General features: G+C 39.6%; 1 protein-coding gene across 2 annotated transcripts in view; it reads right to left on the reverse strand.

Annotated features, from left to right (window-relative positions):
• BTRC (beta-transducin repeat containing E3 ubiquitin protein ligase) overlaps positions 1 to 16,853 on the reverse strand; it is a 113,628-nt gene that overhangs the window by 45,896 nt on the left and 50,879 nt on the right. For both annotated transcript variants that reach the window (XM_026851150.1, XM_026851151.1), the window contains one exon: positions 12,636 to 12,725. In XM_026851150.1, the coding sequence (XP_026706951.1) occupies positions 12,636 to 12,725 (90 nt within the window). The remainder of the gene's footprint in view (positions 1 to 12,635; positions 12,726 to 16,853) is intronic.

A 16,853-nucleotide genomic window follows, 5' to 3' on the forward strand; every position in this document is an offset into this window, starting at 1 on the left:
AGAACAAAAGGCTTTGAGAGCTTTTGGTGTTCTATGCAACAAGAATGTTTGGCTTAGAAAGTGTCCACTTTTTCTTAGACTTTCCCCTTGCCTCCCATAAGGATCATATTTGATTGGAAATTTGACTGCAACCATTGGCAAAGGCATATTTCCCAAGATACATGTCTAACACAGTCTTTTAAAAATGCAGACAGACCTAAGGAGAGAGAAAGTGCCAGAGGAACAGAGCCCAAAACATTACATGTATATAAACAAAAATAATGCTTAAGTACAAAACCTGCTTCAACTGATACCATGTTTCCAGATCCCTAAATGTCTAATAAGGAAATATTAAGCAGCATTATCCCCTTTTACAGATGGAAGAACTGAGATGGAAAAGCAGAATTTTTTGACAGAAGATGTCTCAAAAACTGGAGCCATAATTCCTAATCTAATATTCCTCCTGTGAGGACTCACTGCTTAGGATAAATAAACTATTTCTGCCCTAGATTTCAGTTCTAAAAGTAACTTTTGAACTTCTCTGCAGAAAAAGGACACTGAGTCCAGCCTTCACCTCAAGAAACACTGGATTAATTAAGGTTTGTGAAGCACTCAAACTACAGGGGAAAACCCCAGGAGGAAGTTTGTATTTCCATATTCTGACCTGGGCTTGAAAGGCATGCAATAAATACAGCCCGGGGCACAGAACAAACCACACAAATAAAATAAAATATTGAACAGCTGTTTGTTAAGTGAATACTGTTCATCCCACAAAACTTTATTTCTGCCTCAGGCTGCCGGGAGTGGAAGGGAATCAGACTGAGGCCCAAATAAAATTTTACTTCAAAGGGTTAAATAGTAGCTTATAAAGGAAAATATCAGAAAACCTTTACAGGCAGAACTGCAAGTCCCACTCATTATTATATTAGAAATACAACTGGTTTAAATAGTACAAAAGGTCTGTGATTTACCAGGTTAATTTCTTTGCAGAGACACGATGTCTTTCAAGCTATAAAAACTATGTCGATACCACCAAACTCATACAAAGCCCTCTCTTTTTTAACAGAGCAGGAGGGAAGAGGTTACATCGCTGTTACAAAGTAAGAAAGTTCAAAATACTACAGTAAGCAAAGATGGTAAGATCTGCCTAGAACTAAAAACCAAAGGAACCAACCTCACCCACACGGGCTTTCCTTTCTAGCACATCTGTTTACTGCTACCTACCTAAAAGTAAGCAATGCAAAGCTGAGGGCTGGGTGTGAGCTTCCAGCGGAGCCACACAAACAGCCTGTACAGTTTGCTGGGTGCAGTGCACTCATTTTTGGCTTCTCTTGCAAACTGCTAAGATTTCACCTGACTTTCAGTATCAGAAAGTGGAATACCTAGAAGTGAAGGGAGCCTGTGTCCCGATTAGAAAAATGAAAGAAAAGCAGCATGAACACTGTGCACAGAATGACAGAGCCCCACTCTTCAACTGTTACAACTTCTTTGGGAATTTTCAGGAAGGAGAAAAGAAATGCCTGAAAAATATAATGCAGAGAGCAAGGAAGGCAGAACAGGAACAGCATTAATCAGAAGTAGCTGGATTCTCCTGCACTGCAAACAGTAATACTATATTGTAATATTTCTTCTTTTTCTTCCCAGAAATCATACCCTAATATCACTCCTTTTCCCACAATATTTTTTTCTCTTTACAAAAATACCAGTTTTCCTAAGACTGATATTCAGATTTGACAGTCATTAATTCCAATGTCTATTTTTAGAATGTACTTGAGAAAATTGTGATTTTATCAAACCACTAGGGAAAAAAAAAAAAGATCAAGTCAATCTTCTTAGCAATTACAGCGCCAAATCTTTCAAATTATGATTTGTTGTTGGGAAGTGAATAAACTGAAAAATATCGGTGAAAAAAAACCCATCAACAACAAAAAACACAACAAAAAGGAGCATTAAAAAAATCAATGCAGTATATGATCTCTCCTCTTTTTTTGCTGCTGAAAGCCACATGGCATGCATAGTATTTTTAACTGAGGAGTCTCATTTCAAATATATGCCGAGGAATCTTATTTCAAACATATACTAAATAAGGAGGGGAGTAATAAAACAGGCAGTCCCTTACTCTAATTTTATCCGTCTCCCTCCTCTTCTTTCCTTGATGCAGTGAAACTTTAAATCCAACACCAAATCTTGTGTCTCTCTCTTTTTTTTTGTAAACAGTGATCAACATTTTCCTAAATGACCCCCGAAAGGACCTACTTCAAAACTACTCATCAGTAACAGCCACGTTTGCAATATTAACCTGGATGAGGCTGTTTATTAAGATCTTTTAAGGGGATTAGAATGAAGACACACTGCCGGTGTACAGGGAGCACAGAAGGGGTAATTTAAAACCCATGTTTTTCCTCCCCCTCACCGAAAACATGCCCAGCATTGTGCAGCTGTGCTGCCAGCTTCATCACTCCCTCCATCTCCACTCTTGCTAATTAAAAGGTTGATCACAGAACAATGCTCTTCTCATTAATTTCGGCTTTCTGATTGGGCAGGATTCCCGCTCGCTCCGCCTGATCTTTTCCACACTGCTGAAGTTAATGTGACAGGAGCCCGAAGATGGATTACCCGCTGCCATATTGCCCATCACCTCCAATCAGCAGCTATCTGGGTAAACTGATTGTTCTAATTTGCTCTCATTATTTTTACAATATCAGGAGAAAATAACGCACACAGCTCACTGTCAAAGCCATGAAAATCAGCCATTAGTTAAACCCAGACACTGAGTGGCTTTATTAGAAACACTGCAGTTTATTGACGCAGCTTCAGTAAACTAAGATAATACCTGCCCTCTTTAAACACACTTTTTAAGGCATATTTATGTTGAAAGAAAATATTTATTAGGATACTTTTGGAAATGCTCGCTGTCTCAGCCTGTTATCTTGATACGCTGGCAGACAACAAAGATTAAGAACAATGGAGGCTTGACTTCCACATAAAGAAAGGCAAAATATGCAGCATTATCTGCACAGCAGCCTGCCAGCACATCTCAGATACTATTTTACAGTTTAAATAAAAATCATCTCAGCACTAACACGACAGGTGAATATCTAAATACACCCCAAAATTGCATGAAATATGGTACTACCATAAAGGCAAGCACAGTATGGGCACAGTTGTGTGAGCTCTATCTACAAGGTCAACAATTTAGTTTGGGGTTTGGGTTTTTTTGCTAAGCAAAGGAACCTGCGTAGCCCAGCATCAAAACACAGGACTGTGAGCAGGAGCTCCAAATGATAAGTGAAACTATTTGGTACAGCTGGGAAGTATTTTTACCCCTACGAAAAGGTATTGTGCTGCCACAACTTGGGAATGAGTCAGAGCAGAAATGTCACTCCACACTGAAGCCTCACAGGATCCCATAGCTAAGAAATGAATAAAGTATTGTTAGCAGTATGAAGTCAGGCATTTTTACACCGCAGCAGTGCTAAGAACTACATTCAAAATCCTGGACCTCTGACAGTCTCTGTGCTGTATATAAAGGGACCTACATTATTTTGCCTGCTGCCTAGCTGCATCTTAGCAAAGGGAAATGCTAAATAGAGGGATTAACAGAAATATGATACCTTAAATCTTGCTAAACATAAACCTTAAACTGGTGTCTGCGATGCTGTAACTCGCAATGTGCTCCAAGAGTGACAGGCAGAGCGCAGCAGACTGATTTTACTTTTAAATAATATCTAAATTAGATTAGTTCTTTGTGTAGATCTGCATGAACCAGAGGGGACATTCATCATTGTGCCAAAAAAGTTAAATTCACTGGGGTACTCTCAAAGTGAATGGTTCTAGACCTACGTTTTATCTCTGAGACACATCATCAAGATGCTGTGCCAATATGCATGAAGCCAGCTAGGAGCTGCAAGAAAGACAACGGGAGAGTAACTGGATACCAGAAAAGGTTTAATTTTTCCCTTTGTAGATTATGAATTGCTTGGGACAGGACCCGTGGCTTCTCTGTCTTGTAAGCACAGAGCATCCCTTTCAATACTTGAGCTTCTTTTTTAATATTTAAACGGCTTAACTATAAAGAACGGTATTCTCCTCCCTCCCCCTCCAAAACAGATGTAATTCTAGTTCCCCCTCCTCCCCCTGCTGTAATTTAAAATGCTACAATTTTCATTACGGCTTTTTAATATTTTTAAATCCCCATCAGCTAGAGCCCTATGTTTGGGGGTTGATTTTTCCTCCTAGAAAAGCCACATCCCAGCTTTGTTTGGTATCTCTTTTGACCCTTGCTAATGGTTTTCTCTTGGAGGGGCGTGCCATGCTTTTCTCCTTAAAATTCCTGCACTGAAAGACTGCACCACACCACACTCCACAAAACGCGCTGATGGCACAAATTACAAGCCCCCAGCCGAACACTCCAGCCCCCACCATTCGGGCAGATTTATGTGGGCTCTTGCCGACGTTATTACAAGTCAGAGTTTATTGGGAAATTGTTACATTATGCGGAGTGTCTAACAAATTGCTTATGCTGCTATAATTGGATTACAACAGCCGCTTGCTCCCACCGGTAAGATTAGGCAAGTAGGACTCCTGCCGATCTCTGAGCGTTAGCAGTAATTTTATTTGCCTTGCCTCTCTCTTTCCTAACAACATGCCTCTTTCCCTGCCAGCTGTCTGCTGAAAAGGCACAGGCTTGTTCCTTGGCCCTAACAATGCAATTACAGCCCTGCAGATCGCACTGTTTGTGCATTAAGTACAGAGCCAAAACGAGGCGAATTGATCGTTTGACTTTTGGAGGAGCCATGTGATCTCTGCGTGCGGGTGATCCGGCATGCATCAGTGGGCAATGCTGCAGTACACGCCTGACAATGAACTCACTCCATACTATTTCCCCTCCCCTGTCCGCTCCTAACAGCAAAGATGCTGGAGCCTACCCCACATTAACCCCCACTGGTCTACAAAAACGGGCTCATTTTTAGCAGCTCTCTTGCTAGGCTGAACTCGGAACTCACTCTGCCTTCTGCAATGTGACGCTTGGCCACACCAATGGCTCCTCTGCTGCAGGATCCACTACTCCAGCATTTCACACCACAAGCTTGAGCGCAAGAACTGGACAAATTTTTCAAACAACTTTTTCAATTCTTGCATTTGAAAAATACTGAAAACGTATCTAGTTAATGTCATGTTAATGGTATTTGTATTCTCTACCACCTGAGGGTGCTGCCACTGCAGGTGACTACTTAAGAAGCGGTGCTTTTCTTCATGTCTGCCACGATTTACCACTAAAGCCACCAATTATTTGGACTTCAAACTGTTTCACATTTCCAGCACAAAAGATCCAAAAGTACTTTGTAAGTGCAAGTCCAGTTTGTTTCACAACTCTTATCCTGGTGAATACTCCTTATAAGCTTAACATGATAGGATTTGAATGAAGACCTCAACCCTGTAATTCTTTATGCAGAGAATTAATCACCAAACCAGCAAACACTTGGAGTGGAACTACAGCATGTGACACTACACAGAGTACAGGTGCAGGGAAATTTTGATCAAAGATGCCAGGCCAGGTTCTAAATTTTAAAAGATTTCTATTACACTTTCACTACCTGTATACTGAGAAGATCCCAGATGATTCCGTTTAGAAGGGACCTCGGGAGTTCTCCAAACCAACCTCCTGCTCAAAGCAGGGTGAATTATGAGGTCAGACCAAGTAGCTCAGGACTTCATCTAGTCTGGTCTTAAAAACCTCCATGGATGGAGGCTGAAGAGCCTCCACAAACAACCTCTTCCAGTTGATTGTCATCACCACAAAAAAGTTTTTCTGTACAATCAACCTAAGGAGTAGTTTTTAAGACCTGTGTGGGAGCCCTTCCAGTATTTACTGAACTCAACATCACAGGTAACACAATTTACTTTCTTGAGATTCCAAACCCAGACCTCCAAACAGCAGAATTGACCAAAATTTGGAAATTGTTCTTTATATTAAAATTTTGCATATCACCTAACAGACCTTCCTTACTGCAGAGCCTTGAGGACCCATCTCCAGAATACACTCAGCTGTAAAGCAATTATAAGTTAACTATTACATTACTATTTCTTCAAAGTCTCTTTTGCATTTAAAAAAACCCAAGTGTAATTCTTTTTTAATTTGTGGCTTCATTGACATGCAAAGTCATTTTGGGTGGTAAGAGAAGCAGAAATGACAAGCACTCCATAGTGTTTGTGTAACTGAAGACTAAAGAAGCCTGTTTACATGTAGTTTAACACTCAAAAGAAACTCTGAACAGCTGAAATGCCTTATAAATAGCTCAGACCCAGAGGAAGTGCAAACGTCTGCATTGTGAATTGTAGATCTTAATTACAGACAATGGCTGGTACAGCAAGTAGCAAGGAAAAAAAAAAAGTGAAACAGTTGCACTGTTCATGGTTGGCAATAATTCTTCAGGAAAATATTTACTATCAATCAGTTATGAGAAAAGGGACTCTGCGCTCATAAAACAGCACGTTGCTTCTCATACCAGGACCATTTTGCTTCAGCATAATCTGAATTTAAACAGCTTGTTTCCTGCGGATATAATTTTGGAAATAAATAAAACAAGTCTATCAAAATCTGGAGAATGTGTATGGTGGGGTGGGGGGAGAAGGAATATCACATTTCTTTCTCAGTCATTTGCAAAGAGGTTATTAGACCAAGGGGAAGCTAAAGTATAAAGATTGTCTTGACCTAAAAAAAAAAAAAAAAATTAAAAATGAGAAACTTGCAATTAAAATAAAAGTAGACATATTACTAAGGAAACTCAGCATTAGGTCAAAGCTTTTAGATAAACCTCTGATGCTGTTTTCTACTTGTGCTGCCTAAATACTGCGAATTCAGTTTCAAAGCACCTTTGAACATTAAATAATCCCAGCAATGTCCCTGCAATACCCACCATTTACACCTGCCTCTTTTTACAGAAACTATACCTACAACAGAAGAGTAAAATGACATGCTTAAATCTGTATTAGTCAGTGGCTGAGGCAGCATTTATCCCATTTGCAACAGCCTCAAAAACTGTCATCCCAGAGAAAGGTATATCCAAGCCACAAAAGGGGACACTGCTACTGAGGGGTTTGTAGCTGGAAGCATATCCACTGGCAGCCCCTCTGCATCATTACACAGAAGTTTAATACTAAAAATTAAGGTATGGAGGAACATACTTTCTCATTAAAACAGTAGAAGGAGTATCAGGAAAATGAATGTAGCTAGTCAAACAATATTTGTTCATTATTAAATTGCTCTAGTTTCAATCTCAACAACTGGAAAACTATGCATTATCTGAAGATATACCAACTCAGTGGTATATCACAGCAGAATGCTCAGCTGGTTGTGTTGTTCATGCAAAGTAAATGTAGGGACACTCTCAGGAAAGAGGAGCCATCAATCTGTGACATAAAGGGACTTTAGAGTACAAGAGGGACACTCTTCAGATCAATTTGTCCTACTGCCAACTGGAGCATCCAGCCTGGAACCCTAAATGTTTGTTTATTAAAGAGTAGTCATGGTTTTTCCTTTGAATTCGTATAAAAATTTTGAGCTCAATGTTATTACTGTACCGACTATTTTTATTCTAAAAATTTGGAAGTAGTGATGCAGAAAGAACTGACAAAGGAAGGTAGATTTCAATTACCAGCTACTTCCATCACTCCTTGCTTTAGCTGAATCATTCCTGAATGTAGAATATGTAGCTCTAGCTAAACAATACTATGCATCTTGAAAGAAAATTTCACATAGCATACTTAAAAGTGTCAAGCCCTGTTCTGTGTCTCCAGAATTAAGTGGAAGATAGCTCTATCCCTCCATACACTACAAACAGCTTGCCAAGTAGGCAGAACATCATTACATGCTTAAGCAGGACTTTTCATCCAAGGGTCAAAAAAGTATCATACAGCTAAATTTCATAACATTTCTGCAAGGAAAGTATTATTCAATTCTCTTTTTGACAAGGAGCAAGAAAAGCCACCATGGCCATAGAGAATAAAATCACAGTACTAAAAATAAAGGGAATAACCCCTTCTAGATTCCTAGTTTAATACTGTAACCGCTGCAGTGTGCACATTTAAAAGTATGATGAACAGCAATCAAAGATTTGCTAGAAGACACGACATGCTTAAAAGACCCCGAGAAGTCCCTTGGTTTGCCAGGACCTTAAAAAGCAGGAGCCAGTTATCACATGTGGGTAGCAAGGAGCGGCCTGAAACAGAAGACTAATTTTTCAAGGGCAGTGTGCATGACTATAGTTTTCTTCTTCCAATTTCACTTAGACAGAGGCAGAGAACCTCTCCCAGCTGCTGCTGAGCTCAGAACTAAGTAGAAACCTGGGAATGCTGTATGCCATTTAGAAGGTGTCTTTGTGCTGTCTCCGGCAGGTATGCCATAGGGTGCCTATCTCCGGCACATGTAGAAAAGAATTCAATGTGCAAAATGAATCCAAGAAGACTTCTTTATATAGCAGATACAGACGAACTGGAACTGACTGCAGGAGTTAATAAACAGTAAAGACCTATCTAATGAATGCAGGAAATGCGTATTGACTGTAGAACTGTGAGATCAGCTGTACACCAGTCTCTTGCTGGGGAAAGAAAAGAGCACTTTGAATCAAAAGGATATTTCCATGAGCCAGGGAAATGCTGTTTGCTTGGAGTCTGTTAGATTTTGCAAAACTCCAACCTAATACAGACCATATTATGAAAGGGTGAAAAGGTAAGGCCTCTGTTTGAAAACAGGAATATATATAACCCATCCAAGCAAAGACCTGGCCAAGGAGTCTGCAGACACACCAGAGCATCCCTCACCACACAACAAATAGAAAGTGTGAAGGGCACCAACAGAAATTAAGTGGTCCCAGGTTCAGAACAGAAACTTCTCTGCACACCCAGGAGCATCACAAGAATCCTAGCGACATACCAGATGCCAAGGGATTTTTAACTGTGCCCCTCTCTAATTGAGGATGAAGCACACACCAACACCATTATCTGGCCTGAAGATACTGGCTTACAAAATATGGAACAAACAATAGGAACAGATGCTCATTTGGCCAGATTTCAATAAGCCTCATTAAAATCAAACACCCTGTCCTTGGAGCTCAGGTTCATGCTAAATTTCTACCTTATTTAAGCACCTAGTACCAATTCCTGAGAAAGTTGTCCACTTGCAGTTGCACACCAGTAGTACCATAAAAAGAAATCCTCTTGCAGACATTTTTTGGTTTCTAAAGAGAAAAACAGGAGGAGTTTATATGTATATGTGTGTGTACACATATATAAAAACACAATTAGAGATAGCATTTCCTTTTTAAAGACATTAGGTTAAATATACATCAGACCTGCTGATCACTCAAAGGCAATGAGCAAAAAGATGCCAAAAGATTAAAACAGAAAAACAGGCAGCATGACATCATAACCAGGCAGACAAGGTTTCCTGACAGACTTCCTTGAGTGGTCAAAAAGACAGTGGCCCTATGCTAATTTCTGTACTTGAAAAAGCGTATCTGTTTATTATAAACTTATTTTCCCTCCATTTTAGAAAGAATGTCAATTGTTAGGTTGATAATTTATATCTGGATGTCCTGTACAGAAGCGCTCGTTCACAAGAGAGCTTGATGGATGGACAATGCTTCAGCGTGAAAAAAGATACCTTAGTATTGATGTGTGTGGCCTCAAGGGAAACTGCATTTCATTCCTTAAACAAACTTCAGAAACATCAAGCACACGATCAGTAAACGGCATTAATACAGTCTTCAGAGCACAATTTTCTTTTTTTGCAAGTAGATGCAGAATCAGAAACTCTGTTTTCAGAAAAAACATCGTCTCTTGCAGATTGACTGACACATCTGACAAGCATGTGATAATGCTGAAGGTGGCTCCCAGTCAGGGCTGATACTGCACTGGAGAATCAGAAAAGGTAAATCATGATTTCCAAAGTCATCCTTTTTGTCTTTCACTACCAGTTAAAAAAAAAAATTTAAAACCCTACAATACTTTTAGAAAAGTGCTGCAGATAAAGAAACCTGCAGTTATACTTTCCAGGATTCATCCACTTGACAAAACATGTTAAAGTCTATAGGCTATAGGACATGGAGGATAAAACATGCCAGGTGCATAAGGCTAGGAGAAGGCCTCTGAACTCATAGAATCAGAGAATGGATTGGGTTGGAAGGGACTTTAAAGATCACCTCGTTCCAGTCCCCCTGCCATGGGCAGGGACACCTTCCACTAGCCCAGGTTGCTCAAAGCCCCGTCCAACCTGGCCTTGAACACTGCCAGGGAGGGGGCAGCCACAGCCCCTCTGGACAACCTGTGCCAGTGTCTCACCACCTTCATAGTGAAGAACCTCTCCCTGACACCTAACCTAAATCTACCCTCTTTCAGTTTAAAGCCATTACTCCTTGTCCTACACTACACTCCACAACAAAAAGTCCCTCCCCATCTTTCGAATAGGCCCCCTTTAGGTACTAGAAGCCACTATATGGTCTCCCTGAAGCCTTCTCTTCTCCAGGCTGAACAATCCCAACTGTCTCAGCCTGGCCTCATAGGGGAGGTGCTCCAACCCTCTGAAACATGGTCCTCCTCTGGACTCACTCCATCAGGTTCCTGTCCTTATGTCCTTCACCTACGGAATATTTAACAGTTGTACCACTTGCCCATGCCATCACCACTGAGCCATCTGCATTTAGCTAACTGGATTTATAAATGCTTCAGCGCTTCTGGAATTTGAAAGACAAGCTTTCTTAGAACCTATCTCATTTTGGTTTGTAGCTGAGAAGGCAAAGGAAAGGATTACAATAGCCAGGCAAGGAGGAGTACAATAGCCAGGCAAGCTAGTACCAGAGGAAATATATCCCCAGAAAGGTCCTTATGTTTCTTCATACATATATACATATATAAAAATACATATATATGTATGTGTGTATATATATATGCACGTATACACGTATATCTATGTTTTTTCATACATATGTGATGACAGATTGTCCTACAGAATATAGAGACACAATACTTAAAAACGTAAGTTTTTTTCCTCTGAAGGGTGATGGTTCACATTCATCCTCAACAACAAAGTCTTGCTGTTCCCACCTTGAGCTCTACTCACACTTCTTACCATGATCCCATTGAAACTGTAATTTTAGGAGTTTATTCTCTAGGGTGTTAGATGTTAAAGGTATGTAATTTTATTTTAAAGAGGCATCACTTAAATTATCTGTAGTTCCTGCACATCCCTGCTCCTTAGTAAGATGATCAGGTCAAACAAGATGCTATAAAGCAGATGGGGTTGAAGGGGTTTACTCTAGTTAGCTTGCTGTGAGCTGGTTCATGGCATCAGAATGATGCTGTACAAGAATATAATTCAGTCAGAGCGACTCTGGCACCTTACTTAAAGTTTCACCTACTTTGTATCATAGAGCGCCTTAGGAAGCACTGTGCAATACCAGTCATCTTAAGTTAAGAATGGAGGTGTTGGCGTTAAATATTACCAATATGTACCAAGATTGGTAGCTTCTCTCAGAAGTGCTTCTTCAGTGGAAGGCAACCTGGCATGTCAAGCACAGTTTATGAGTGCTAAGTCACCTGCAAGCACCATGACAAACTTTTATGATGGCCAATTCCCTGTCAGGAATCAAAAGTAATGGGACATCCAAATTTCACCAGCAAAATTCCAGCAAAGATTTAGCTGGGAAATTATCTTAAAGATCAATACAAAAGTGGTCCCCAAAGGGACAAGGCACCTTTAACAACCATTCAAAGTATGAAAAAAAGGACTTCAAGAAGATCAAAAAATAAATAACCAGAAGAGAAAGCAGCTTTTCGAGTGGTCAGGTTTGTGGTGACAGAGGAGCAACAAAATGCCAGCTGGTTTCGGTAACAGATGGCTGGATGCACTGATCCATCCTGCATGCCCATTCTAAACTTCCTTTCAGTGGAAATACGAAGCTTATGCAAGGCTAAACGCATCCTTGGTATGGTCTTTCTATACAGATTGCATCACGGTTCAAAGGTTTTCCATTCACAAACAGCCCTACGTGTACACTGGTTTACTCTAGTTACGATGAATTTTAAGAAAAGAGGGTGGCTAATGGCACCCTATCTTTTCCAATCACATCTACTACAATTCTCAAAGAATGACTTTTCTCTGATGGGCTAATATATCCATTTTCTTCCCATTTAGACTGCTATGTCTCCCTCCTCCCTTTGCCTTAAATACAGCATTCACTGTATTTTAATTGAAAGGTCTTTCTTTTTTGCACTTCCCCTCTGGTAGTTAAGAAAGGGAACCATGATACAAAGAGCTCTCATGCAATATTTTTAGCATGTATCTGGACATTTATCATTTGAAGTTGCCACAGCTAATTACATGGCAGGCATAGGTCATCCCCCTGGAAAAGCCTATTACTTGTATAGCAGAATGAACCCTTCAATCCTAGATAGCTCAGAACTTGAGTAACCATTTCCAGCAGAGAAAAACAGCAAGACTGAAATCTCTACACTGAAGGACAGAAAGCCTACCCAAAATACTTGCTTTCTGTTTAAATATTTTTTCCTAATTGTAATTTTTAACAAAAACTTTTATTTGATTAACAATGAACAATCTGCTAAAAAACCCTCAAAACCAAAGCCATTCTCTTACTTACTTTGGCCACACAATTTTCAGTCTTCATAGCAGTGCTTCCTAGACATACTGTTTCCTGGTTTAAGCACAGTCTGGCACAGCTGTTGTAGGTCTGCAGAAAGATTAAAATGGTTATGAATAGAAGAACACAATTTTCTTTCAGGCACCACATTTCTGGCACAGGAACCCACAACTCTACTACATTTCCTTTTTCCTAAGGTGTAAACGTTTCAAACCAAAAAAAGTTACAGCATAAGCCTATGTTCAGGGCATGGATGTCCTCTGAGAAGCTATGTACAATTTTATAGCTCTGAGACTCAAAGAAAAAAAAAGATTTCTCTCCTCTTTTCCTTTGAAAAGGAAAAAAAAAACCTCAGTTGTTTGCTCTTTCACAAAAATGCAGCCTAACTGAACAACTGAAACAAGGTGATTACTACACACTAGTTATGACAGTGTATGTCAAATACTTATTAAAACATTCCCTGTCTTTATCAGGTAAAAATACATAGGGACAGTACAAGGGTAATAATCAGAAGGGAGCAAATGCAGACCACATCTCACTTGTATTTAATCTTCTCGATTTTGGAAAGCTTTCTCTTTTAAAGTAGAATGTCTTTTTCTTTAACACATACACTCTCCTGCCCAGGGGACTTTCAGCTGTGGCTGCAGACTTTGGAGTCTTTGCAGAACACATTACTCATAGTCTCTCTCTTTTTTTAAGGGCAGTATATGAACAGTACTTATGAAGTGCGATTAAAATTATACTTCGGTTGATTTGGCTATTTAAACTAAGATGTTTGAAGAACTCAGGAGTTTCTAATGAAAGCTTTCCCCCTCCCCCCCCCCCCACTAAGGGAAAGGAGATATGTCCACAACCCCCTGTGTTCCTAACAGTCTCCATCTCAGGAGGAGGGTAAGCACCAACTGATAGGAACTAAGTGTACACAATCAATTTATAATATTATTCACCTAAATTCTTACAATCCACATTAAACACTCCTTACTGCCCACGATGGGAAATCAGTATAGTGGCGCAGGTGGATTTGTACTGGTCCAGCACAGTACAGACACTCTTGAGGAAATTTAGGAAATCACAGTCTTTCCACCTTACTTTTTTACAGACCCCTTGAAAGTTCACCATGAAACTGAAAGAAAAAAGAGCAGAGAAGCCCTATCTTCTCCATTCCTTTAGCAGTTCATGTTTTATTTCTCAGTAAGCTTTCTAACCAGAAAACAACCAGTGACAGACAGGAATGCAGAATATCCTGGCTCCAGCAGATCTCCTTACAAGTCATAACATTGATATCTGCTGTGACTAGCAGACAGCTAGCAACTTCTGAGTCTGGATCTAGAAGGAGAAACTGAGAAATTCAAACACACAAATCCTTTCAAAATGCCGTGCACATGAACAGAGTGCATCTTTCAGCAGGGGAGGTTCAGATTCAAACTGGGATTAGGCCACAAGCAAACAGAAATCTGATGGACTCAATTTAGCCTCTTGCAAATATTTGCCAACATCATAAAACCATCACTCTGGTATGCACAGAACTTTCTCCTCAGAAGAAAGATCAGAACGGCATAAATGATTATAAATTGTGGCTTAGATGTAGTGGCCCAACTGGTGGACAGAAAGTTGACACCATCTGCTGTGAACCGACGTTCAGACACTACCATGCAAACTTCATTTTATAAGCATCGTGTTAGTTAAATTCAACCAGATTATGAAGGTGTAAAACCATGAAGAGTTGGTAAGAGTCTTTGTTCAGTATATATATTTGTGTAATTTAACCCAATTTAACCTGTGATTTCTTTCATTTGCAATTTAATTCCTAAAATTCCAGTAGCAGTATTTTTGCACAACTTATCTGCTACACACTGTAAATTTTATGAGGAGCCCTGACTCAAAGAAAACTACTACTAACTCCACTTTGCAGATGAAAAGATCAGCCACAAAATCATTTACTGAAAGCAACAAGGAAGCCTGTGGCTCCATTAACTGAACCATGAACCAAACTCAGATCTTGTCAGTCTTTTTCTTTCAAAGACAGGTATGCACAAACCTTGGTACCAAGCCAGCTTTTCAAAAGCCAGACTTACAACAGGCTTTCACTCACATTTACAAATGGGAAAAAGCAGACAATCCAAATACACAATGTGAAATACTAAATGCTAAATCTAAAAACCCTAGAACTTTCTGAGAAGGAAGGAAGCTCACTACACCACTATTCAAAAGTTGTATGCATGTCAGAATGTAGATAAAACTAATTATTCAAATGTATTGCTTGATTTTCATTACTTTCATCCACACATTACATCACAGTGTGAACAGCACCAACTGAACTTCCAGCATAACTTGTTCATCAAATTCCACAATACCAGTACTAGTGACACTTGATGGAACTAGTATAATATACATTTAAAGCAGATAAAATAAAACACTTCTTCATACAGCAGGCAGTGAACTTCTGGAGCTGCCCCAGGACACCGTGGAAAGACACAGCACCAGCAAATGGAAAAAGGGATTAAACAAACTGATGGGCAGCAGGTCCACAGAGTAATCAGCAGAGATATCACCTGGACACCCATAGTGCAACAGTGGTAGAAGCTACAGAAGTAGGAGGAATGGAGCACAGAAAGCAGCCAGACCCATTTGCTCTCATTCAACAGCATCTTCCACTGACAGTGCTGGAGTCAGCACTGGATGAGCAGACTCTGGGTCTCACTGACCTGGTCATTCCCATGCTATCAATACCTCTCTGCCCTTTGATAACATGCCAATGTTACTTAAATTCCTCCTTCCCAACCTTTTCAGCCTCAGAAAGGAGAGAAGAACATGCTTTCACTGTGAGAATCAACTTTCACACAGTAATTTTATTACATAAAAATCTATTTAAGTGCCAAATTACCAGATGACCATTTAGTCTTTCAGCAGCTCTTTGTTTCTCAATAAAAGAAGTGGGGAAAAAAAGAAAATTAAAAGGAGTATGTATAATGGATTCAATCCATCAGAATGCAGATCTGAGAATAAAACATACAGTGATCTTCAGTTCAACATCCATTACTATGTTTGCAAAGTTACAAAGTTGTCCTTATTTTCACATTCTCTCAGAAGAATGCATTATTAGCCTTGTGGGATGAATAAAAATGGTAAAGAAGATTCATGTGCACTTTCTACAATATGTTTTAAAAGGTTTAAAGTATAAATGCAGAAGAAAGCCTAGTTCTCCCTTAAAGTCCAAGGGGAAAAAGAGTTAATGTCACTCAACAGGTAGAGTCAAAGAAGCTGCATCTGGCTCATGAAGTCAAGTCATAAGAAGCTGGGAGAATATATTGTGAAGGTAGTACTTTATGGTTGCCTTCTAGTATTTCTCTGTAGGCAGCAGTTACTGGCTACTCTGAGACACAAGATTACTGCTAGACATGAAGATTTGATTTCATCTGATATTGGCATATTTGTGTTTGTACACTAATAGTTACTAATGAATAGATCTAACTGAAAGCAGAATGAATGTTGTATTATCAAGTAATGATGCAGAGCCCTGCATTTTAGGTGAAACATCTGATGGTGTCTCATGCTACACTGCAACATCAGAGTTCCTCCTTCCATTCATTCCAGTATCTATGAGAATGTTGACTAACCTGGAAGAAAACCAAGAAAATCAAAATCAAAACCAAGCCACAGAAAAGCAAATTTCTCAAGCTCACCTTTAAAACTCAACCCCTTTATGAATCTCATCTAATTTTCACCAAGACTGTTCAAGTTTCTCCTCACCTTTCATCAAGATAAGAGGTTTCTTCACCAACCGAAAGCAGTCTGAAATGGTAGCCTGGTTCAACGCCACAAGGAGATAGCTTTGCGTTGGAGTGCTTTAATATGCTTTTATATTGCATATAAAGCATGCAAACATAAACCAGTTTGTTGAAAACTACCCTCTTTGTGGAAGCTGGCTGTAATTCTGAACAAGTTTTCAATTTTCACACTGCTGCTAGGGTAAAACATTTTAAAGAGTTTAATTTTTACAGTGGCTTCAATGACACGAGATTATCTAACAAAGTAATGGTTAATCAATAGAGGGTTTAGTTGTCAGGTGAAACATATAACACACTAAAAGGGATTGATTGCAAGGCTCCTCCTTATTTACTGGGAGGTATATATTTAAAATGACACAAACTTGTTACCAAGCTGCATTCCTTTAACCTTGCAAAAGCCGTTTGAGAACAGTGTTAAGCAGCCCTATAG

The sequence above is a fragment of the Athene cunicularia genome (genome assembly GCF_003259725.1).
Source record: "Athene cunicularia isolate RWA chromosome 6 unlocalized genomic scaffold, athCun1 chr6_part1, whole genome shotgun sequence".
NCBI lineage: Eukaryota > Metazoa > Chordata > Aves > Strigiformes > Strigidae > Athene > Athene cunicularia.